The sequence below is a fragment of the Amphibalanus amphitrite genome, unplaced genomic scaffold (genome assembly GCF_019059575.1).
Source record: "Amphibalanus amphitrite isolate SeventyFive unplaced genomic scaffold, NRLGWU_Aamphi_draft 000339F_arrow, whole genome shotgun sequence".
Taxonomy (NCBI): domain Eukaryota; kingdom Metazoa; phylum Arthropoda; class Thecostraca; order Balanomorpha; family Balanidae; genus Amphibalanus; species Amphibalanus amphitrite.
Window position 1 is genome coordinate 377,120 of NW_024881834.1, and position 23,530 is coordinate 400,649.

A 23,530-nucleotide genomic window follows, 5' to 3' on the forward strand; every position below is an offset into this window, starting at 1 on the left:
TAGCAGCTTTTCGTGAGGCACTTCAGCAGACATGAACGCAGAATTAGGCTTCGGACCCACAAGTCCGCACCGTTTCAAAGCGTTTCAAGTCCTTGGATAGCGGATGCTCAATGTTGAAGATCTTCAGTCCTGTCTTGATAATCTGATCTTTCTCCTTCAGCAGAGCAGCCTGGTTGCGGTATTCGTTGATGTTAGCCCGGGCCGCTGAAAAATGTCATCATATTCAAACGATAACCTAAGTATCATCACCTTCAACGTCACAACCTTGTGATGTGTCAAGACCTACATACCCGCATTCAATCCTATGCTTCCATTACGAACGCAGGCAAGTTGGTTGTATTACTCGACTTACTGAATGCGATCGTTGTTATACGCTTACCTTCTACATCCCAAGCGTTGGTGAAAGGACCCTTTTGTTTGAAGTCGTCGATCAGGTTAGTGATACCCTTCTTGAGATCGTTTGCATCCGCCAGTAGACCTGAGAAAGGAAGGACTGTATTAAGAACAGGAACATGGATGCATAACAATTTCACCAAGAAGCATCCTACGCTCAGTATACATGCGTAGTGAACTATAACCAAACGGCTATCAGTATTCAACGTTCGTCAACACAACTCGATAAATAAATGCGTTTTTGCCGAACGGCATCCCGGTGCTGTGAACATCCCAAGTGCATTGCTCACCGGTTCTAAACCTGTCCTTTTGCGCCTCCAGTGTCTCGGTGGTTTCCACCAGAAGGGCGCAGTATGCCTCCCACACCGGGGGAAGACGATGGAGGTCGTCCAGCACAGAGTCCTCTACAGTCACCTCGTACTTCTCTAGAATACGTAGGAAACTTCGTCATTAGGATAATCAAGTGTAGGGCATATATTTTGGATGGTTTTCATCGTGAGGTGGGCCGTAAAATTTTCTTCACACAACGCTGCTTATCCTTAGATGCATGTATCCCACAGGAAAAAGTATTTCAATGACTCCCGCCGGCCTTGCGGACGCCACAGCGGCACAAATCTCACCGAGTACAACAAACTGTTCCTCCATGACGGGGAAGCTGGCCTCCTGCTCGGGCTGCTCGCGTAACAGTCGCTCATGGAGGTTGATGCTGGTCTGCAGTTCGTCCAATGTTTGCGGCTCGTACTTCATCCTGGGAGCAGATCAAACCATAAACCACGAAATACCGCCACGAAGCATCTAAAAAAGCATAATTAAACGTATCCTCATAACCACAAACGAGGTTTGTAAAAGCAGGCTGACAGCAAAAAATGAACGCCCTGCGGGCGACTCCATTGCTAGTCCCCGAGACCCGAGGTCGCTCGGTACTCCGATCTTTTCTCCGGCTGTGGCAGCGTCCCGCTCTCACCCGGCAGTATTATCAGTGACGTAGCGGTGCACCTCGGTGAGCCGGTCGGAGGCGATCCGCAGCAGCAGCTGGGTCAGCTTCAGCTGCCACTCGGTGCAGTGGCTGACGATCGACTGCTTCAGACCGGCGCTGTCCAACATGGTGAACTGGCTGCCCACGATAGTGTCCTGCATCTGCACGTTGTTGGCCACCTCAGAATATCTGGGGAGGATTAGGTGACGGTTGGGTGGTGACTGGTGATCCTGTCCGGCGCTCACAGATTACGAAGCAAACGGTTTAACTCAAGCATGCATTCCTATATTGTTAATACCTACTTATGCTCTCTAGCATTCGAGGGAACAACTTTTAGGGGATTTACAAATTTTCACTATACATTTTAGGGATCAACTTATTTCAGAACCGTCTTCACTTTGAAATTCGAAGAAAGACGTCAAATAATCAAAACATGGAAGCGAAATGTTATGAAAGGCTTCTTGATACTTCCTTGCTCAAACAAACACCTAAGGTTTGAAAATGTGAACAGAAATCAGGCGCCAGCAAATGCTACAACATAAACACCAATCCACACCCAATCTTCACACCACAAAATTTGAAATGAAATCCCGCCACAGCCAGCCAGCCAGCTATAACACCAGTCATTTACTCAAATTCTCCAAAGACGTGCCGATCGACAGTGGAAAATCCGAAACGGCAATCAAGCACCATGTTATATAGGCGGCCCACATAATGCACATCTCTAGGGACCAAATTATTTGCCGCCGAAACACATACCTACTAAGTAACATTTGCAAAGCGTTAATGGTGTCCGGATAGCTATTTCATTGCCAATGAAACGTAGTCACATCAAACAACGCTGAAAAAAATCGAGAGTCGGGCAGTAGAGACGCTGCGGACGCGACACGTCGAGGCGTATTAGCCAGGACGAAGCAGCCGAGACAAGGCACGATGCGCGCCTCATGGTCTCTGCTGCTGCTGCTGCTGCTGCTGCTGCTGCTGCTGCTGTTGACGCTGCCAGTGAACCTGGCCGTAATGATACATTAAATACCCACATTTGAGAAGTAGAAATTGCAAAAAGAAACGTTGCGATCAAATAACCCAACAACCTGGGTAGTGTTGCAACAACTAACAACAAAACTCAGCCAGCATTGCACACTAAAAAAAAAATATTTAACCCGCGCCGGGCCGTGGGGTGTCTGAACCCCTCCCACCGTCAACTCGGCTCCTGGGCCATAGCGACACGCGGTAAGCGGCATTCAGAAGAGCGTCACAAATAATGACGGAAACACTTTTTTCATTTCATTTTCAATTTTGTCATTTTTGGTCATTTTTGGGGTCAGGTCAAAGGTCAGTTCGCCAGAGGTCATCAAAGGTCAAATTTAGTCTATTTCAACAATTTAGGAAACTGCCAACGGCTAATTCGGACACCAATAGCTACAGCGCCGCAAAAAAAGCGCATTCGATAGCCCTTTTACACACATTTGAGTGTTGCTCACAGATTTGACCTCAGGTCAACGGTTTAGCCTCCAGAGGGCAAAAACTCCAAAAATAGCAGCTTTAAGAACAACGTTTTTCTGCAATAAATTTTGAGTCAAGAGAGTGACGACATTTATTTTGCCAGCATCGTGGTCCTCTCGTCGAGACGCGTCGAATAAACTAATTTTTTTTTAGCCTCAAAACAGCATATTTTCGTCAAATTTCGTCAAATGCGAGTCGTCGGTGTGCCGTCGGTCGGTATGTATGTACGGCCACCCAACGACTGGTCCAGCGGGTTCCTTAGTGAATAAAGAAAGATGTAGCCGTTTCGCTGGTGGCATTTCTCTAAAGAGTCGGCAACTATAATTTAACCATTACAGGTTATTTTAAAAATTTGACCTGAAGTCAAGGCCATGACCTGACCGGAAAGGGTCATGTTGCATATCAGTCGATCCGTATCATCGAGATGAACACATCTGAGGTATTTTCATCGCTCTAGCATGTTTCTATCAAGAGTTATTGACAAAAACTGCTGGGGACCTTTCATGACCTGATATGACCTCAGGAACATAATTGGAGAGGTCACAGATGCTATTTTTCGATTCCGCTTCGCATGTTTACCCGTAACTCAATGTTAGGAGTGTTGGGAATGACGTTCGTCCAAAAGAGACTCTTTCAATTTTTCCCATCGACTTATAATGGAGAGGTCGCAAAATTGACCTGAACTTAGGTCACCGATATCAAAATACGGAGATATAAATTTTGTATTTACTGCTGCTCCTATCGATCGCTGAAAGTTTCAAGGTGATCGTTCAGTCGGTGTAGGTATGAACAGGATTCAAACTTTTTGTGAGGTGAGGTCACTTGACGTGGCCTGTTGACCTGGCCTTGAGAGCCCTGGGTCTGAAATTTTCAAAACATGTGCGGAAAAGATGCATTACTAGGTGTGTAAAAAGCTCGTTTATGAGATATCTGCGAAAAACCGCAACCGCAAAAACGCAAAACCGCAAAAACTGTGTTCAAACACCCCTGGCCCGGCGCGGATTAATATGCTCCTCCCATTTGAAGTCAATTTATTAAATATGTGCTACAACACACAAATACACTGCATTGCTTAAGATTAGTTCATTTTATTCTAATTCATTAAATCATCAACAGGATCCTACACACCAAATGATGAGTTAGGCCATCATTAAATAAAATAAAGGTTCTATCTTGCGATTCTCCAATAAGATCTAAAGTTAACATACTTTCAACGAAATACTTTCATAGCAATACAGCTGTGAGGATGATCACTCAGCCAGTCGTATAACCAGCAAGCTGAGACGGCTTTATCTGACAAATGAAGGGCATCGCCACATAGCACTCCTTGTCGTACGCCCAGCCGGTGTCGCTGTCCAGCAGGAGGCAGTTCTCCAGGGCGTTCAGCTTCTCCGGATCGCGAGTCGGAGTCCACTGGAAGGAGTTGGGTGAGCCATCCATGGAGCGCCAGACATTTTCGACGACAACGTCGGTCAGGCCGACCCAGAACCGGCCGACGGCGCTCTGACTGACGAACGCTACCAGGATCTGCTGGTCGCCCGGTCTGGCCGGGTGTCCGAGGCGCGCGCCGGCCTGCAGCGAGCTGCAGAACTCGTCGGCCGCCTGATGAGACAGCGGCTCGGCCCGGTACGTGAAGCAGGCAGAGTCGAGCTGCAGCCAGCCGGGCGGACAGCCGGACGGCGGGACGGCCGCCGGACGGACGGCCTCGCAGATGGCCGCCACCTCTTCGGTGGGGCCGAGCCGCAGCAGCAGCAGGTCCGGGCGCCGGTCGGGGAAGGTGGCCAGGCAGGTGCCGGCCCCGCCGGAGACGGTCGTTCCGTCCGGCATCTGCGTGCCGTCCGGGTTGGTCCAGGCGCCGGCCACCAGCCGGGCGCCGGTCCACTCGGAGACGGTCGGCCGGCTCCAGTGGTGCATCACAAACGCCAGCTCCAGCCGGCTGCCCACAGAGACGAGCGCCGAGCACGGGTTCTCGGCGGCGCACAACGTCTCGGCGGCCTCGCGCGTCTGCGGCGTGGTGTTGCGCAGGTAGCAGCTGCCGTCGAAGGGCACCCAGCCGGGTCCGCAGAGCGGGGCGACGCCGCCCTCCGTCCGGCGCTGATAGCTGGCCAGCTCCCCGGCGGCCCGCTGGCCCGTCAGCAGACAGTGGTGGCCGCTGGCCAGCAGCTCGCACTGGCCGCCGCCGTAGCGGAAGCCGTCGCAGAAGGTGGACGTCAGGGCGCTGCAGAAGCGGGCGCAGTGCGGCACGGAGGCGGCCCGCACGGAGCGGACCGCCGGACCGCTGAAGGTGATGTTGGGCTGCAGCGTGTACCGGTCCCGGGTGACGGCCAGGCTCGCCGGCAGCGTCAGCAGCAGCAGTTGCAGCAGCAGTGACCAGGCGCACATCGTGCCTAGTCTCGATCAGCTCGATCGGTCCGAGTCGAATAGCCGACCGTGTCGCGAGGTCCGCGACGCCTCGACTGCCCCGAGTGCCGAGCGATTCTGTTGGTTGTGTTCGTCGGCACTATATCTACGTAGCTTTGACGCACTTCAAATGTCACCGCTTTCTCCGCAACCTGGCAGGTAATCTATGCTTTCGCTCAAAATGATATGCTCCCAGTGAAATGTGGGTTATATAAGTAGTGTTGTAGATTGCTGTTTTGACATTGGACTCTTCTATTCCTGGAATGAGTCTGTCTGATGTGTACCTGCACAGTACAATTACAGGGTGGGGACATGCGTTGACTGCTTCAAACAAAGTTAATTTCATTCGTAAATTCAGTCGCTGAACTTTTCCATTTGTGTACTACGGTCATCCGAATCAATAATGGTTGAGCTGCTTTGATCAATAAATCAATAACGTGATATAATTATGATTGATATTTGATTTTCGTCATCAATTGGAGGTCTCGCTCAGAATACAATGTGAGAACGAGTGTTTCACACCTTGAGCCTACACATGGACTTCCTAGAGCATATCAAACATCAACAAACGGTTAAAAGGGGTCGTACATTAAAGCCACGTGGTATTTTGTTACTACGCTCGACACTAATTGTTCGCTCACGTGTAGACAAGACAATACTTACCGTTACGTGATCGGTGATCCGCTGCACTTCAAATTAAACTAACTTGCTAAAATAAGGTCTTGAACACTTGAAACGCTTCGCGGGAAAAATAACTAAATAAGCCACCGCACTACCTACGAGAAACAGGTACTTGCTCCAACTATTCCTGTAGCTCCCGGCGAGGATTATTTGTTGGATTGATAATTAGCATCCATTCTAACGCCCGCTACGACGAAAATCCACCGCTTGCTTTTTAGTCACAGACTTAGTGGCAATGACTCAGCTGACTCAGTCCAATGTCCTCCCGTAATATCCTTATCCCATGACCTTTAACGTTATGACCGTCAGAGTGACCGTTATCTTATTAACCTACGGACGTGAATAGTCTCATATACCTAACCGAAACTGACGAAACGGTCGAATACAAATCGAAAATCGCGTTTCAAGCCCACAGGGGTCTCTTGTGAGACTAGCGGCACCCCTCTCTGCACTGCAGTCTGCACTGCCATGGCCTGAACTCCACACTCCCCCTCCCAGCCCCACCACACCGAACATGCACCCCCAGATTGGGACTGACCTGGCGATGTCGCTGTCGAACGCGGCCACGGTCGGGTTCATCCTGTGGTAGCGCTTGATGAACATGTCCTTGTCCATCTCCCAGATGTCGCGGAACGAGTCCCACGTTTTCAGGTAGTTCTGCAGCTGCGTGGCTGTCACCGCCATTCCTGACACGCAAACGAAGCCGCAACAATTAACATTTGATGCGGTAAATGTTTTGAATAGTTCGTATGCATCATATTATTGCGCATAAACGGCAGACACTTCAACAAGTCCTGATTCAACTACAGACATGGAATTATGTGCACTTACCGTTGATAATAAATTAAACAGCGTAGCTATACTACATAAGCAGCTGCCAGCCATGCATCCTTTTCCCCATCCCTCTCTCTGCCTCTCCTACCTCAAACCCTCCCTTCCTCCCTCCCTTCTCTCCCTCCTCCCTCTCACCATTGTTGATGGCCATCTGGACCTTGTTGGCGTCCTCGTCGGTGAGCAGTATAGAGTTCATGGCCTGCGGCGGGTTCCGGTCCGGGTGTCCCAGCACGCCGGGAATGTGCTCCCACGAGTCGAACTCTGCGGCCAGCTGCTGCAGGTAGCTGCACAGAAACTCGGCCATCTCCGACACACTCGGCTCCAGCTCGATCTGGAGAGGGGGACGGACCACAGCCCGCGGTCGGTTAGACGTGGGTGGGCACTGGGGATTTATGTGTGTGAATGTTAAATGTTGTTAGCTCTCAACCAGCGGCATCTGTACCCCAAATAAAAAAGAGACCCAGACGATAAGTCAGTATGCGAGGAATGGCGCCGGTTTCCACAACAGTTGTCTCATTGAGGCAAGCAAGGATCCCATCAGCTCACCTTGTTGTTTTTGAGCAGCACCTTGACGCCAATGAGCGCCACCGACCCCGACTTGCTGTCCACGTTGACGATCTTGCTGAGCGTCGTCAGAGAGGTGCGTACGTTGTGTTTGATGGACTCGAGGACGGCGATGCTGATCCGGCCCAGGTACTTGCCCCAGTGCTGCAGCACCTGAAAACGCGCCGAAAAACAATGACAAACCGCTGGAGCGCCTGTGAATATACCGACGAACAGCGCCAAATACCTGGACCTTGTCTCAGTCTGCTACAGCACCTGTAAACGCACCAAAACAGTGACAAAGGCCGGCTGTGAATAGTCGCTGCTGATAAGTTTCTGCTGCAGCACCTACAAACGCGCCAGATAAAATTAGTAAACATAACTTTGAAACGCGCCAGACAAACATTTAAAAAACAGTTTGGACTAAGTTCAGTCTGCTGTCAACGCGAAGACAAACAGTGACACACAGCTTCGAGGTTGATTGCAGACTAAGTGCTCTGCTCTACCATTACAGGACAAAATTAGGGACGAGTTGTAGACACACTACAGCTGTGATTGTACTGGGTTCCAAATGTGTTCCCTTGATTGCACGTAAGAGCAAGTTATACCGGCACATAGTCATTACTTCTTCGGCTTGCGATACACATCAAAAGATTTAATTTCGAATGTTTATTTCCCGCCAGTGCGCTTCCACCCGGCGTAATTAGAACTCACCGCCTGCGAGTCGTTTTTGAAGTGCTCGAAGACGTTCGTCAGAATCTCCATAATTTCCGATTGACGGTTTCTCAGCAGCTCCACGACGCTCTTCCTGAAAACGCAAAGCCAAGCTCAAATTGTCTACCTTGGAGTGTATAAATCTATGTATGCTCATTTCTGATAAAAAGAACTCAGCCATAAAAAGTACCTCAAAAACTTATGAACTAAAACGATCACTTAGTTATATTACATAAAACAACCGACTGATCTTGTGCTATATCTGTCGGTCGATACTCGACAGGACGTTGCTACCACGGACTCCCTGTGCGCGACTCGCCTGTGGTCTTCCTGGCTCTGCTGCAGCTCCTCGAACGTGTACACCCGGTTCGTGTCGATGTTGATCAGCCAGGACTCGGCCAGCGACATACACTTCTCGGAGATCAGCTTGTTGGACTCCTTGTAGTGGTTCACGATCGCCTGAACCTGATGAATGAGAAGCCAACAACAGTCATGCGTCCTATAAATCTCCAATGTGTCGTGTCACTGTTATGCCTAGGTTCAGAATCATGCGCCAGATTAAAGTTACAGACTAGAATATAGTGATAAGTGGCATTCAAAATTTAAGGACACGTCACCTGAAAATCCTTAGAGTTCAACATTCCTTTGGCGTAGTAAGCAAAGCAGCCGATTTTCATGATTTTCAGCCAACATTATTAGGCCGACGATACAGCGAAAGTAGGTAGGTAATCAGTGAAGCCTTACCTTGGCGGCTCCGAGTCTCGACTCTTTGATGAAGGACTCGGCGGCGCCCTTGCCCGTCCAGAACAGTTTGCTGAAGCCGGGCGCCAGTTTTCGGCTGAGGAAGTTGATACGGTCCCGGAACAGCAGCCGCTCGTCCGCGGACAGCGCTGTCGGTAAACGGAGGAAATCGGTCGGTCAGAGCCAGTCGGCAGTCACTGGGTTGGTCTGTTTATAATGTAAGCGCATGCCCGAGTGACGATGACTCTTCAAGACAGGTTTAGCTCATCAGTGGGAAATAGCGGATAAAATTCAGACCCTTTCGGAAAGAAAATAACGGCTCTCCCGCCCAAACGTGGCAGTCTTGGCCGAGCGGTTAAGGCGTCAGACTCGAAATCTGATGGGGTCTCCCCGCGCAGGTTCGAATCCTGCAGGCTGCGGCACTGTTTTCTCCCCCCTGTATACTGACAGGCCACGATGTGGTTGAAGTCTTTGCAGAGCTCTCCGACGGCCTCCCGGAGGTGTCTCATCTCCTCCCGTCGCCGGAAGACGTCGTAGCACTGCGGCGGGATCTCCATGTTGAGCCGCTCCCAGTAGTACACCTCCTGGAACAGCTTCAGCAGGTACCTGCACGGGATAGCGCAGGTTCAATACCTTGGCTGATCGGCTGCCGCAACTAACTTTGAATAAATACGGTTGGCGGCACTTTGTCTTTCGGTCTAAAACACAGACCCGACCTTCACGTTATCGCCTTACAAATATCCCACCCAAGTCATATCAGCACATTTAGTAGCCCAGCTGAGCACACTAGCCAGTCAATGTTGGGCTCAACGTAGCCGCCTCACCTGTCAAAGTTGGGCATAATGTAGCCAGCCTCAGTGGTCAAAGTTGGGCTCCTCACCGGTCAAAGTTGGGTTAGTCCTACCAGCCTTACCGGTCAAAGTTGGGCTCGATGTATCCGGCGCGCTCGAGGCTCTTGGTGAGCAGCGGCTGGTCGAGCCGCTGCAGCGGGATCGGCTCCACCGAGCTGGCCCAGTCGCCGTGCGTCTTGGCGATGAAATCGGCCGTGGCCACGCTCAGCTGACGGTGCTGCTCCTTGGTCTCGTCTCCGATACCGATCTTGGGCAGCCACGGCGCCTCGGAGATCGCCTGAGCGGTAAATGGGCGGAGGAGCGCGCATCAGAAAGCGCCATACACGGCATGCTACGTTTGAAATTTAAACCACGGCTGTCTGCAGTCAAATGATACATGGCATGTACATGGCATCATGCGTGAGTCAGCATTCACGAAATAAATGATTGAAGGGGAAGCAGAAAAGAAGTGCTGAAGTCTCGACCAGGCCTGAGTGAAAAATATGTATTTTTGGATCTTTTCGACCTCGCCCTACATCATCTATATGCATCTATCCATCTCCTCACCACAATATATTCTCTCCCCTTCATCAGGACTCACCTCCATGGGCATCTGGATGCGTCTGACCAGTGACATGGCCCAGTGCGCCTGGCCCGCGTAGTAGGGGTAGGTCGGCTCCAGACTGAACGCCTTCTTAGAGAGCTCGCGACGCACCGCCTGTAGCTCGTCGGCGAATATCTCAAACACCTGACGACCGGAGATGAAAGACGGTTTAGCAAGGAAGAGAAGACTTTCGCGACTGATGTACGTAAAATTTAGTACGGTTCATGAAGCTTGGTGAACGGATGGGAATGTCCAATGAATCACTGGTGGCATTTGGTCGTAAATTGGAAGGTTTCTACTTTCTGCAGCAGTGCATGACGTGTTAAGTGCTATATATAACTGTTTTGCACTTTCAAGTAATCAAACCACATGCATTGCAAATATGACAATGTTATTATACGACAGCGACCGCACGGTGGCACATCCCGTTACCTCACCTGGACGGTCTTCATGTCGAATATTCTCCGTATGGTTTCTCGGTTGGCGTAGCGTCGGAAGCAGTCGAGCAGCTCGATGCCCTCGCGGACGGTGCGCACCGTCTCGAAGGACCAGTCGATGATGTTGGACAACATCAGCTCCACGTCCTTCACTCGCATCCGGAACCTGGCGACAGGTGGAGACGTACGGTCAGAGGAAGACCGGCGTCCTTAGAGCAGAATTTCCGAAACCAAACTATGAGAAGCCAGCAGCATACTGTGACGAAACATGTATTCTATTACAAGAACTTATCTAAATAACATCGGTAAATCCCATATTTGTCTAAATATACACAATTACAGCATTCCGTTCGACTCAGACATAGTTACCTCCTACGATGCACCGCCCTTTCTGAACTCATCGAACCACTGTGTGGAACGGTGATCCTATTCACCACATACACTGACTTTCTGAACTCGTTGAGCCACTGGGTGGAGCGGTTGTCACTGATGATCTGCCGGTTGGTGCCGAGGTCGGCCAGCGCTGCACAGAATACCCGCTCCATCTCGCGCATGTTTCGGGCGACGTCCGGGGCGCGGGCGCCGCCGAACAGCGGCAGCGGCACCTGCTCGCCGTCCTCCATCCTGCAGACGGCAGAAACGCAGAGCAATTCAGTCACTTTGAGCGTCCGATGAGTCGTCTTATTTATATCATACATTAATTTCAAAATTTTGCCGAGCGATATCGAAGAAGTCAGAGAATCGCAGGAGCACCCGAATATGCCTGCTGGTCCACAGTCCAATTTCCATGGAGCAGCAGTCTAGCCTACCTGTATGTACCCGGCCTGTGTCCAACATAGCAAATCTAACCGACCTCGCAGGATGCAATCCTTTCTTTACAGTACATGCTACTATTCCCCCCAAAAATGTTTGCTCTCTCACACATCCCCATCCCACCAAAACTCCCTCCCATGCCGTTCCGGCCTCCCCCATACCTGTTGAGGTACATCTGGCAGTTGCAAATCTCGATGAGGTCCTTGCAGCGCTGTGTGAACGCGTCCAGCTCGGCGAATATGGTGGTGACGTCCAGCACCCAGCCCTGCTCCGAACACCGGTGGTGCGTGCGCGCCGTCTGGGACAGCGAGAAACGAGGGGGAAGAGGTTAAATGACTGTTTGCAGATAGGTGACGACGGAAGAAAAGCTAAGGAAATGCATCATGCTTTACAATCGACCGGTCGTCACATCGATCAGCTAAGAAGCGTGGATGCTGACAGTGACGTCACTAAATAACGCGCGTGCTGGCTAAATTCTGAAGCAGAAAAGGGATACGCAGCCTGCAGGGTTCGAACCTGCGCGGGGAAACCCCATCAGATTTCAAATCTGACGCCTTAAGTCTTAACCACTCGGCCAAGACTGCCTGAGTCAGGAGCGGAAAGGCTAAAAAAGAACAAAAGTAATTTTGCTTTTAAAATGTAATTCCTCAGGATTCATGAAGTTATTCCACCTGTTCCTTTAATTCGAATTTTTCTAGCGCCCCATTTCTGACAATCCTCCCCCGTACTTCGGGATGGACAGTCACCGAGAGCCGGATAGAGATGGAGGGTTTCTCCGATGGACTCTTTGTGGGTGACCGTTCGCGCGTGGCCGTGGCATTGCGGCCCCTTTAGACAGTTCTCACAGAAGCGGCTCACCAACCGGTGACTGGCTCGGCCCAATATGTCATTCCTGTCCCCATCTCTGATCTCACAGTTTGTTTTGTTCTGTTGGGTTAGACTCTTTCGGTCTGACAAGACCATTTCAGAGCCAGAAATTTGATAGGAATTATGGGGGCGACATTGGTCTGGGCAGGCAGCCTAGTGAGTCACCAGGGTTGAGCCCGTCCCAAAGGACAGGCCGACCAGCCCCCCCCCCCCCCCCCCCCCAGTACTCAATGCACCCGGCTACGGGTGTGCTCCCTTGGGAGCAGCGGTGCCGCTTCAAGGGAGCAGCCCGCATGAGATAAAGTTGCCTGTCCAGCCCGGACCGAGGGTTACGGCGTGGAGGAGAAACATTTGACTGTCATAAGTGTGGAAATGACGAACGGGTGATCACACGGTTGTATGTTTAGTGTTCATATTAAATGACCACATATCTAACAATGAATGTAATGCCGACTCAATCGGCTGGGGCACACAAATTGACGTCCGATTTCAACGACGTTCACTGGTCAAATTTTGCTCAAAACGAAACTGCCGCAGCCTGCAGGATTCGAACCTGCGCGGGGAGACCCCATCAGATTTCGAGTCTGACGCCTTAACCACTCGGCCAAGACTGCCTTATGAGACCCCCCGGCCCCCCACCCCCACCCACGGGCATGTCAATATAAAAACACATTGAAAATAGACAGGACATTTCTCCCACACTCCGCACCTTCTTGTAGATGTTTTTCCAGGCCACCGAGCAGTCGATGCACTGCTCCAGGGTCTGTATGGAGGACCGGCACCGGCCGCCGAAGATGCCCTCGATGGAGATGACCCGCTGACACAGGTTGATGACCTCTGTACTGACCCGGCGCAGCATGCCCGTCACACGCTCCCTGGGCGACACAGAAGATCGGTATGTCAACAGCCACATCGACTGTAATTACCACCTCCGTGTCTTAAAAAGAAACCTATCAAAAACATCCACCAGTTATGAAAGTGTCTGATAACGGAAGTGTTTCGAAGGCGACCCCGGTCACTGCGCTGTGAAGTATGTATCGCTACACCCCCGAGTACGTCTCACCGAGTGTTGTAGTAGGGAGAGTTGATCCAGATGACGCGTATCCTGTTGAGGACGTCCTGCAGCAGACCGGGAATCTCCACCGGACCCGACTTCCGCAGCTGTTCGCACGGACCCTGCAGGATGCTCAGGTAGTGCTTGTTGCTGAAACGGCGCAGGTGTGGAAGCGCAGCGAAGATTAGTGAGCAATGAGCATTAGGAATAGAGAGCAAGTACGATGAATACGTAACAACAGAAAGTAACTACAAATCAATTAAACGTAGTCAAGATGACACGGAAATTGACAACGGAATACATATCAAATATGCAATATGATTCACGTATGACGGTCACCCAATCGTTCCCTTGGAGAAGCAAGCTCGTGAGTCATTCATGGTTACACGCTTCAATACATCCAAAGTCCACCACACCCCGTCTCTCAGTCACGGTACCCGCTGCCCTACCTCTCGGCCTGTTCGGAGCCGTCCTGGATCTCGTGCGCCAGTCGGCTGAAGCGACTCAGGTAGGAGGACTTGGCACAGTGGAGCACTTCGCTCATTCTCGTCACCACCGGGCTGTCCAGCTGCACCTTCACACCCGACAGGTCCTTACCTGCGTAACGGGTCGGAGAGGTATACGGCATGAAGCATGAAGTGCGATAGGTATGCGCAATAAACTGGAGTCGGCTTTTGTGGTGGCCTTATTTAGTTGAGCGCATATTATATCGGTTCGATAAGTTAGTGGAAAAACCTCGCTAACGTTATGATGTCGCGCAAGGCCATCAACTTTCGCAAATATTTTGGATGCTTACGGATACAATAAATAATGAAAACAGCATAGGATCGCGCAGCTCGGCCATTCCCACACACAAATAAAACTAGCATAAGGCGACTTTCCGATTTAAGCCCGAGCTCACGCACATCGGTCGTTCCAGAAGTTGATTTCGTCCAGTGGACCGGCCTTCTCTGGCATTTCGATCGAGTCCAGACTGCTGAGCATCTCTTTGATCTGACGGATCCAGTGCACCATAGCCGCTGGAAAAGATCAATCAATGATATCAATTTTATCGCAACATTTTAGATATCCTAAACGTTTGAAAAAAAATCAATCAAAGCTGCAAAGTGACGCGATGTAATCCATCTTTTACCACATTCTTTATTTTATCGGCATTTAAAGACGTTTGAAAATAAAAAATCGACCGCAATAAATCAGGACCAGGGGATTATATAATTCATCTCCGAAGAGCCGCGACCAAGGCCCGCCGCGACGTGCGGTCACTCACCCTCGAGTCGCTCCACGAGGTCCTTATCCTTGGCCATGTCTTCGACGGACCGGGACAGGTCCTCGTCGGGCACATAAAGCACCGTCTGGCCGGCGGCCTTGTAGCGCGCGTCGGTCAGGTGCGCCATGAACCGGTGCAGCTTACTGGCAAAGTCCTTACGGATGCCTGGGAGGGGCGGTTGAGGAAAACATGGCGGATATCGAGCGGATGTAGTAAGAAAGCATAATATGGAAGCGACCTACTCACGACCACGGGTAATATCGGTACATTTTGGGAATTATATGAGAAATAGCCGCGCTGAAAAAAAATAATGCGTATTCCATCGACACATAAAAATAAACCTCACTAACCTATTCCAACAGCCTGCAATAGCACGTAACTATTTGTCAAAAATCGCTACAAACCACTCATCTCTCTAATCAAAGGATACTGTCTGGCCAGTGCGTGTTGCCGAGAAAATACGGCATGTAGAGCGACGACATCTTGATCAGCAGCGACTCGAGAAACGGCGCCTTCATGTTGCCCCAGGATATCTTCCCGCGATAGTTGAGGTCACTCAGAATCGGCGGCGAGTTTGGTCGTTTGGCGAAATATATAATTTCATCAACCTGTGAGAAGAGAAAAACAGCTTTCAACATACTTCAAAAACACCATAAGAAAAGAATCTTACCGGTATATTATCAAATAGGGCGGTTTTCCATCGTCAGCAATCTAACACAGTTCAGTGATCCCACACCGGGCCACCGTCCGCACCTGTTTGGCGGGCATTCCGTAGAGCGCCACCAGCGTCCTCTCGGGCGTCGTCGGCGCGTCGTCGGCTGTCTCGGCCGGCGGTGTCGGTTTCTCGCCGGTCGCCGCCGGCGCCGGGGAGTCCACGTAGAAGGTGATGAGTGGACAGCCGGGGTCCTTGAGGAAGGTAGTGACCTTTTCGTCGTGCCAGTCCTGCCACAACTCTGCCGGGGTGCCGCACATGGACCAGCACCGACGGACGTAGCTCACCTGGTGACGGGGGCAAAACGACGACGGTAACCGGACGATACCGGGGAGTGTGAGACAGACAGTACCGCAATCGAGGTATGGTGAGTGCCTCAGGGCACGAGGGAATGCTATAGTGAAGGGCAGCGAGATATTGTATGAATAATGAAGTAGGGCAGCGACAGTCTACTCACCGATTCCACCCATTCTTCGATGAGCTCTTCTTCCGGTTCCGATTCAACTTCTTCGTCACTTTCCGGCAGCTCAGTGCATTCCGACTCGTCAAACTGTGAATCTGAAGCAAATGCAAAAATGAATCGTAGGTATATTACTGCAAATGCAAATAAATAAAAAAAACGCACAGGAGCTCACTGCATATGGTATCGCAGCCACCAGCATCTAAGCGGTGCCCTAGAGTGCCCAGACATTCGAATAAACAATACCTGCCGCAAAAGAACGTCTAAATACACCATCTGTTGCTACCTATTTACCTATTTACCTTCGATCTCAGATGCTTCTTCGGGAGCTTCCTTTGGCTTCTTTCCCTTTTTGCCCTTCTTAGACTTCCCGTCCTTTTTTCCTTTCTTAGGAGTTCCCGGACTTTTTGGCGACTTGGCTTTCTTGGGACTCCCGGGACTTTTTGGCGACTTTGGAGTCTTCTTGCCTGGACTTTTGCTTTTACCCTTTGCCTTAGGCATTTCGGCTAGTTATCAATGTCGGCAAGTATAAATTGTAAACAATTAGACACAGGGAATGAAATATCTTGAAAGTTTTTTAAGCCTGAAAAGAAGCGTCATAGGTAGTTTTATAAAAACCCAAGCAGCAGATGCAACGATTCCACGACACCATAAGGGCAGTAACAATTTAAAACGGTTACTTTTGTGAGTTATCTTGGGGCGCCATCTTACTGAGAGCCAAACACCATCATCACCACTATCACCGCAAGTAGGTACATTGAAAGGTACTGGATGCTGGGCCCAAAGGGCACGCGTTGCACCGATTTCGAGTGTCTTCAGCAATCCACCATGAGATCGCCGTTGTTTGTGCACGGCTGAAGTATCGATAGCCTATATCTATGTAAACCATTTTCCAGGATATGAGTGCTAGTTTCGCTGAAATTCTTGACCTCCTATCGAGATCACAGCACCCCGTAGGTAATCCGCCGCACCTATCCTCCGTAAATCGAACGTCGAAAGTCGCCGGAGGGGTATTATATCCAGATATATTATCCAGCGCTAACGATGTCATTTTTCGTGTTCCACTTTACATTCAACAACGATTCTACAAAAGGAACACATGAATCGAAGATACTCTGCGGCCGCTTGCCGCCCGCGCAAGACGTCTTGCATCTCCGTGACGAGAGCCTTTGGCACGGAAGCGCGGACGCGAAAGCTCGCGTAGAATGGGGTAGAATAATTCTGGCGTTCGTTTCCCCAAAAATCAGCGGCCTACGTGCAGCGTTGCAGCAGCGTTGAGCGTGACAATTTCAGAAGAAATTGTAGAGTGCATCAGGCGAGCGGGACAGGCCAGCTGAGAACAGATTCGTATTGGAAACCATCGACTTGCTAATCGTTTCGAAAGCAAAATAAAAATACAAACATAACAGAAGATCAAGATATGAAAATTTGCTTATCCGCAAATTTTATATCAAACATGGCCTGGATTTTGGTCTCAACAGTCGACAAAACAAGAATGAAGAACAACATCGAAATTTTACGGCTCAGGTGCATGGTAAGAAAAGGAAAGGGAAGACATGCATTTTTCAAGGCGGGTCCAGCATACTGAATGATCAATTTATCCCGCATACCTACCCTTCCCCCATTCATTACCTCCACAACTTGTCCACAACAAATGACAACCATGACAACAATCAAATGTTTACAATATGGTCATATCTTGGTCATATGTAAACATTGCACAGCTGACTGTTGCTATGGTTATTTCAAGAGGTTATTATATGCTAAGATTATTAATAGTCTTATCGTCACTCTGAATAAATTTTGTCTGTTTTTTTTTTATTTCCATTCCTTTTTTAATTTAGGTGAGTGGTAACTCACTGTACTGTACTTTGTGACCTATGTTTGTGACGCTTCTGTTTTTTTTTTTAAGAAGCTTGAATTATTTTGAGCTATATATTTGACGCAGAAAAGACATTTGTAACGCATAAATAAAGTAAGGCGCAGTTCACATACTCAATTGTGCACCAATTCGATGCTGCTGTTTTTGTTTCATATCGCTTCAAAAAATGAGAATATTATTATATTTCGTTAGTAATAAAAATTGAGTAAAGAACTATTAAAATTCTCCGATGTAAGGTCCAACGTGTAAAGTCGAAACTGCAAAATTTGGATTCTTGCCCGACATAAGTCGGAGATGGTGTGAACTTAGTATTAATGGCTAGCTTTCTTGCTCGACTTCATATTCGTTCAACAAAAGACTGCAGATTAGATGAGGTTAGAGTTGCGATTAATTCTAATTAATTTTCCTCCTTCGACTGGCTGCAATTTCCAGCGTGATAGGAATGGTAATTTTTGTTTGCATGTGAAATATATACACTGTGAAGTGTGAAGAAATAAATCCTATCTCCTTTTCTGGTAATGGTTGAGGTTGAGGTACATTTTTGTTTTGTCTTCTATTGTCATTCACTTATAAATTGAAATCATTTGAGGATTAAGCATGGTGTAAATTTTGATTTCAGGTCTTACATTAGTTTCCTCACTATGTATATTTGCATACTTTTTGTAATCTGTCAGCACCAATTTGCTGGATCAAGCATATTTTATTGCGGTTATCAGTCGCCTTCTGGGTTTTAGGGCCTGCTCACTGCTGCCTGTAAATTGTCATTTTGCACCTATGTCCAAGTGCATTATAGTCAGGTATCAAGTGCAATGGGGAAATGTGACCATGCAATGCATTGTTCTAGAATCTTCATAATATTTCTGTTAGTACAAGTGATTTAAAAGTTAAAACCCTATTCTTTGTTTTCAGATGCTACGTTCTGCGCTGAACATAGTTCGGACATATGGGCCTGGGGCCCGTCCCCTCTTGAGGGCCTCAAGGAAGCCTGTATCCTGCTTCTCAGGGCAGAGATGTCTCTCCACAAGCCTCCTGGCCAGTCCGCCGGTGCTGGCTCGGCTACGCCCACAGCTGCAACACAGATACATCTGGGGATGGCTCAATGCTATATTCAACAAGTAGGTGGATATTTACTCTTATGAAATATGGGCCAGTTGGATTAGGTCTGGATATTCTTAGTTGCATGGTTTTTGTTTTTGCATAATTAACACTACTTTTCATTTTAAATTATTTTGATTGATTCATTCAGCATTCTGTATCAGATAAAACCCTGACCCTCACCTGTCAGCTGTCAGCAGTCACAATTTTTGTGTTGCAATCCAGCCAGCACCTCACAAGTTGTAATGTTTTCATAAAACTCTATTCATCCCTTTTTGTCATCGTTTTCTTCATCAGCATGATGTGACAGCGCCTCCATCCAATGTTGTTTTCTCTCTAGGGTGGATGCAGACCGGATCAACGACGTGGGGCCGGACCGTGCGTGTGCTGAGTGGCTGCTGCGATGCGGCGCGCACTTCCGGTGGCGCAGTCAGCCCGACTGGCAGAAGGACTACAACACGCTCTCCCCCATCACCGGCCGGAAGAAACAGTATATCGAGGAGATAAACGCGGATAACGCGGCGCTCATGGACATCGGGTTCCATCACTTTAGTGAGTATTGTGGGGACTGGTGAGGCAGGGTGACAAATGTTTACATGAGCGAGGTAATGCTACAGTGCAGCTGTTGCTACAATGACCTAGTTATTTCAGAAACATGTTTGACGTCCGTTCTTATTTTGCCAGGCGCTGTACATCGTTCGTCGCGTTTTATGTTCGATTTGTTCGTTTCTTCCTAACTTATCTCCGGGATATCCGATACTTATGTACGCCCTTTACGGGAAAATACTGCAAATTCTATTTATTCAGCCGCGCTCGTTTCGCGTTTTTATGGTCGGGTTGTCATCGCGCTGCACAAGTTACAGTTTAGGTGTTAGGTCATGTGTTCAATTCCACGTGTTTTTATCGGCTCGTATATTTGCTATAATTATCTTTCGTTCAGTGTAGTGGGAAATGTTAACGAGAATTTTAGGCATACCCGTTATGCATCGTTCCTAACTTTACCGATTGTTCTGGTAATACGGACACTAATTACGCTGCCTTACTCACAGAGGGTCTGTCGTCGGTGCGTAAGATCCGGTTCCACTACTGCGGCTACCTGGAGGACCCGGCCCTCGTCTACCTCAGCTACCTCTCCCACTGCCTGGAGTGGCTCGAGATCAGTAGCTGCGGCAACATCACCATGGTCGGACTGAGGCACCTCGCCAGTCTCACGTGAGTCACGGAGTGGAGAAATACCAACCAGTAGAGGACGTGTGTATGGGATCAGCACACGACCTGGGGAGTTTCAGTGCACCACAGCGTTGTGGACTGGAACAGTCATTTGAATACAAACGCTTGCGTCATGTCCATGTGTATTTATTATTGCATGATCTGTATGCAGTATCTCATGTGTGCTGAGAAGCTCAAATGCGGGAATCAGCCGAGGTCGGATCCCTCCGTTATATGACTCGTCTTCCTCTGCCATACGACTTGCTCCCTCCTGTCATATGACTCGCGGCTTCTCTGTCATATGACTCGCTCCCTCAGTCATATAACTCGCTCCCTCCGTCATTTGACTCGCCCCCCCCCCGCTGTTTGACTCGCTCATTTTAAAGGCTCGCTCCCTCCGTCCACCGGCAGCCACCTAAAGGAGCTGCATCTGTACGACCTGCCCGAGATCGAGGACCGGGACGCGTGTGTGCGCGAGCTGCAGCAGCTGCTGCCCGGCTGTCACGTCACCTTCCCCCCGCCGCGCGGACGCAGTAACGCCAACAAGAACAAAGAGCCGCCGCCGGCACCGACACCACCGCACGGCGGCAAGAAGTAGACTGGTGAGTCGTCGGACGGTGTCCGTGGTTTGCGGGGAATGGTCTGTGGGCATTGTAACGGAGCTGGTTAATGGAGATATTTTCATGCTGGGCTTGTGCTCGCCTTGTGAGTGTTTGTCGTATTTATTCAGGGCTGTGGGTCGAATGATTTTAAGTTACTTCGACTCCGACTCCACAGTCCACAGCCCTGATTTACGAGTATCATGACCACCGCGTTGACAGCTTTGTTAAAACATCTTTTTTAGGCTAATCATTTATCGAGCTAACATTGTCCTTATTGACGCGATGCCGGTCTAAATTTAGGCTAAGGAAGCCAATGTTTTACTCATCCCGCTCATTTAATTTTAACGGTATTGTTTTATCGATAGTTCATAACTTTTTGACGTTTATATGTTCTTTCCTTCCCTAGGTCTTTAGTAAGCTGGCAGGGCTGTGGCTTGTCATCGACACCATATCAACACTGCCGACTATGCAGCGTTACGGGACAGACCCCTCTTCTATGAAACTGGTCGGATCTGTGAGGTTTGTTCAACTTAGACACGAGTGCTCAAATGCGTACATATGCAGATGAAAGATAAAAATATCGATGCAAGTGACGTGGTGTTATTGAATGTTGTAGAAGCCGGTGCCGTTCATCGTTATGGGGCTGAGAATAGGATGAGTGACGCAGGCTCCAGCTGTTCGTCGTTGTTACCTCGATGTGATAGGCAGAATATAGATGAGCCCGTCGCGTCACCTGCCATTGTGCATCCCTCACGGGACAGCGCTCAGGGCGTGGGTCTACGCGGCAGCGACCGTCCAACGTTTTTGTTGCCTGACGGGGATGACTTAATGGATGACATAAAACAACTAGAAATATTCAGATTTGGGACTTTTGATATGTCCTCTATAAGCGCGGAGGCCTCGAGGAGGTTAACCAGTAACCGATTTGTATATTTTTTATTGCTTATAATGGCCTCTTCGTTCAGGGGCGTTATTTTTACAACAATGTGCTACCCCGCGTGAGAGCCCTGATCTTGCCGGCTTCGAATGGGATTTGGGCTGTTCGTCTGTGTCACGTGCTGATGATAATGATAATAAAATGTAAATAGACGCGGTTCCTTGTGTTGCGAGCCCAAGGCGAAGACGAAGCTGACCGGTGGTGGTGGGCGTGGGGGGGGGGGGGGGGGGTGGGATTACAGCCTGGGGGCTGGGGTACTGTAAAAAAATGTACACACCATGGGCCTGTTCCAGCGCCTCCAGAAACCTCCAGAAAGCTCCAGAAAGCTCTAGAATCCTCCAGAGAGCGTTCCAGCGCCTCCAGAAAGCTCCAGAAAGCTCTCACCAAAGCTCCAGAAACCTCCAGTAGCCTCCAGAGAGTTGAGAGGTCCAAATTTCTCTGGAGGCTCTGGTCTACAATTATGGTGCACATGTGACAATCACGAATGTAAACAAAGGACATTTGACTGATTATTTTACAACTTGAATGTAAAGAAAATTACATTGCTATAATTTTATTTATCTTTTTAACTAAAATTGAAAACAAATTTTGCGTTTCAAGAGAGAACAATCGTCATTCTTTTGGTATCTATGACGCCAATCTCCAGAAATCTCCAGATTGCGTTCCAGCGCCTCCAGTAAAACCTCTGGTAGAGCCTCCAGTCAAGAATTTCTTCTGGAGGCGCTGGAACAGGCCCATGATTGGGATTCACGATTTAAAAGAAGTATGACGGATTCCGGTAGTGCGTCGCCTGGCAACGCTCTGCCGTTTCAACCCTAATTCAATATACCCTGGTTTTAACCTCCTTTCTTTTGTCCGTCAATCTAGCAGTAGATTCGCGAATATCAATATGCTGCTAGATTGACTGACGTCCGTCTCTTTGCGAGTTGCTAGGCAACTCGCGGCTGCTTTTTCGCATTTCGCTAGACGTCACGCTTAGAACAGTGTCGAGCACGTTTGTGCATCGCGTTTATGAAGCGAAGTAGAGACCTTGGTTTGTTTGGTTTTAATATTTATGAATTGATTTTTGATTTTCATTTATTCTGTAGGAGGCGTTGCAAGACGTATTGATAGGTATTCATTTACCCTTTCATCATTCAGTGGTTGTACATAGAGAGTGTGAAATAGAGGATGTTTGGGGTGTTTTTGCCAACACCCAACAGCTTTTTGTTAAACCTACAAGTTTGGTGCATTATTGGGACATGCCTAAGAGCTGGACTTTTTGCACGCGTTCCCCGCCAGGGGGCGCCACTGAGGAAGCACCCTCTGACGTCACGATAAAACTGCGCGCACTGTGCGCACGGTTCTGTAAGCAAATAATATAGTGGTGGTTTCATGGTGGAAATTGGAATAAGTATTTTGACGTTGTAAAATTTCAAGCCGTTTTTGTGAAATTAATTTGTAAATGCATTTCAAAAGTATTTATTTAAAGTGTGAAAGGAGAATAATAAGAAGAACATGGATATTTTTGTTCCAATAGCTTATTATGTGAGACATGATCGGTACTAACGGGTACTTCTAAGAAGTAGTGAAGAAGTACCAAACAGCCTGCTCGGCTACGATCGTCAGCTGTCCTTTGGAGCTGGACTTCAACGCTGTAAGAAAAATGTGTGCCGAATTAATTTTTAGTTTTACCAAAATATAAGCAATTTATCATTTCTTTTTCACTTTTGTAATTTTTGTTGAGTGAAGAGACATGTTGCTTGTTCTGACAATATAAATTATTAATTAAAAAACAAACGAAATGCGACGGTAAGTATCTGCTACTAAATTATCACTTTAACCAAATACATGAAGAATCTTGCTACCATTGCTTATAAAACGTGCTTATCAATACACAAATGTTTTATTTCAGACAAGAAGGATTTATTTGCCTGAAGTCTTGCGTCATGTGCTACTGCTTTGATTCCAAAGACGCTCTCCGGGTCGGGGTAATT

At 48.8% G+C, this 23,530-nt stretch overlaps 2 protein-coding genes and 3 non-coding genes across 8 annotated transcripts in view; 2 read left to right on the forward strand and 3 right to left on the reverse strand.

Annotated features, from left to right (window-relative positions):
* LOC122388930 (dynein axonemal heavy chain 2-like) overlaps nt 1-17,538 on the reverse strand; it is a 44,842-nt gene extending 27,304 nt beyond the window's left edge. The window contains exons 1-27 of one of the 2 annotated variants that reach the window (XM_043380443.1): nt 17,462-17,538; nt 16,132-16,412; nt 15,827-15,927; nt 15,411-15,656; nt 15,088-15,265; nt 14,658-14,822; nt 14,296-14,409; nt 13,840-13,987; nt 13,400-13,540; nt 13,046-13,211; nt 11,631-11,767; nt 11,104-11,280; nt 10,657-10,822; nt 10,217-10,363; nt 9,699-9,913; nt 9,234-9,391; nt 8,789-8,934; nt 8,364-8,509; nt 8,045-8,138; nt 7,334-7,504; nt 6,923-7,118; nt 6,492-6,639; nt 1,358-1,558; nt 1,014-1,141; nt 684-818; nt 380-478; nt 71-204 (exon numbers count right to left, since the gene is read on the reverse strand). In XM_043380443.1, the coding sequence (XP_043236378.1) occupies nt 71-204; nt 380-478; nt 684-818; nt 1,014-1,141; nt 1,358-1,558; nt 6,492-6,639; nt 6,923-7,118; nt 7,334-7,504; nt 8,045-8,138; nt 8,364-8,509; nt 8,789-8,934; nt 9,234-9,391; nt 9,699-9,913; nt 10,217-10,363; nt 10,657-10,822; nt 11,104-11,280; nt 11,631-11,767; nt 13,046-13,211; nt 13,400-13,540; nt 13,840-13,987; nt 14,296-14,409; nt 14,658-14,822; nt 15,088-15,265; nt 15,411-15,656; nt 15,827-15,927; nt 16,132-16,330 (4,056 nt within the window). In that variant the 5' untranslated portion in view covers nt 16,331-16,412; nt 17,462-17,538. Of the gene's footprint in view, nt 1-70; nt 205-379; nt 479-683; nt 819-1,013; nt 1,142-1,357; nt 1,559-6,491; nt 6,640-6,922; nt 7,119-7,333; nt 7,505-8,044; nt 8,139-8,363; nt 8,510-8,788; nt 8,935-9,233; nt 9,392-9,698; nt 9,914-10,216; nt 10,364-10,656; nt 10,823-11,097; nt 11,281-11,630; nt 11,768-13,045; nt 13,212-13,399; nt 13,541-13,839; nt 13,988-14,295; nt 14,410-14,657; nt 14,823-15,087; nt 15,266-15,410; nt 15,657-15,826; nt 15,928-16,131; nt 16,413-17,461 lie in introns of both variants that reach the window. The other variant, XM_043380442.1, reaches the window with a different exon arrangement.
* On the forward strand, nt 9,123-9,204 carry Trnas-cga. The gene has a single exon. It is a non-coding gene; the product is annotated as a tRNA-Ser (tRNA).
* Nucleotides 11,965-12,053, reverse strand: Trnas-uga. The gene has a single exon. It is a non-coding gene; the product is annotated as a tRNA-Ser (tRNA).
* On the reverse strand, nt 12,869-12,950 carry Trnas-cga. Its single transcript has one exon. It is a non-coding gene; the product is annotated as a tRNA-Ser (tRNA).
* A 259-nt stretch (nt 17,539-17,797) lies between the features above and the next one.
* Nucleotides 17,798-21,711, forward strand: LOC122388932 (ATP synthase subunit s, mitochondrial-like). 3 transcript variants are annotated; one of them, XM_043380445.1, is made up of 6 exons: nt 17,798-18,085; nt 18,621-18,826; nt 19,147-19,358; nt 19,856-20,018; nt 20,427-20,617; nt 21,024-21,711. In XM_043380445.1, the coding sequence occupies exons 1-5, from the start codon at nt 18,026-18,028 to the stop codon at nt 20,611-20,613; spliced, it is 828 nt and encodes a 275-aa protein (XP_043236380.1). In that variant the 5' UTR covers nt 17,798-18,025; the 3' UTR covers nt 20,614-20,617; nt 21,024-21,711. The 3 variants fall into 3 exon arrangements, with proteins under 3 accessions (XP_043236380.1, XP_043236381.1, XP_043236382.1); XM_043380446.1 differs by having other exon boundaries at nt 17,821-18,156; XM_043380447.1 differs by having other exon boundaries at nt 18,059-18,226.
* Nucleotides 21,712-23,530: the final 1,819 nt, after the last annotated feature.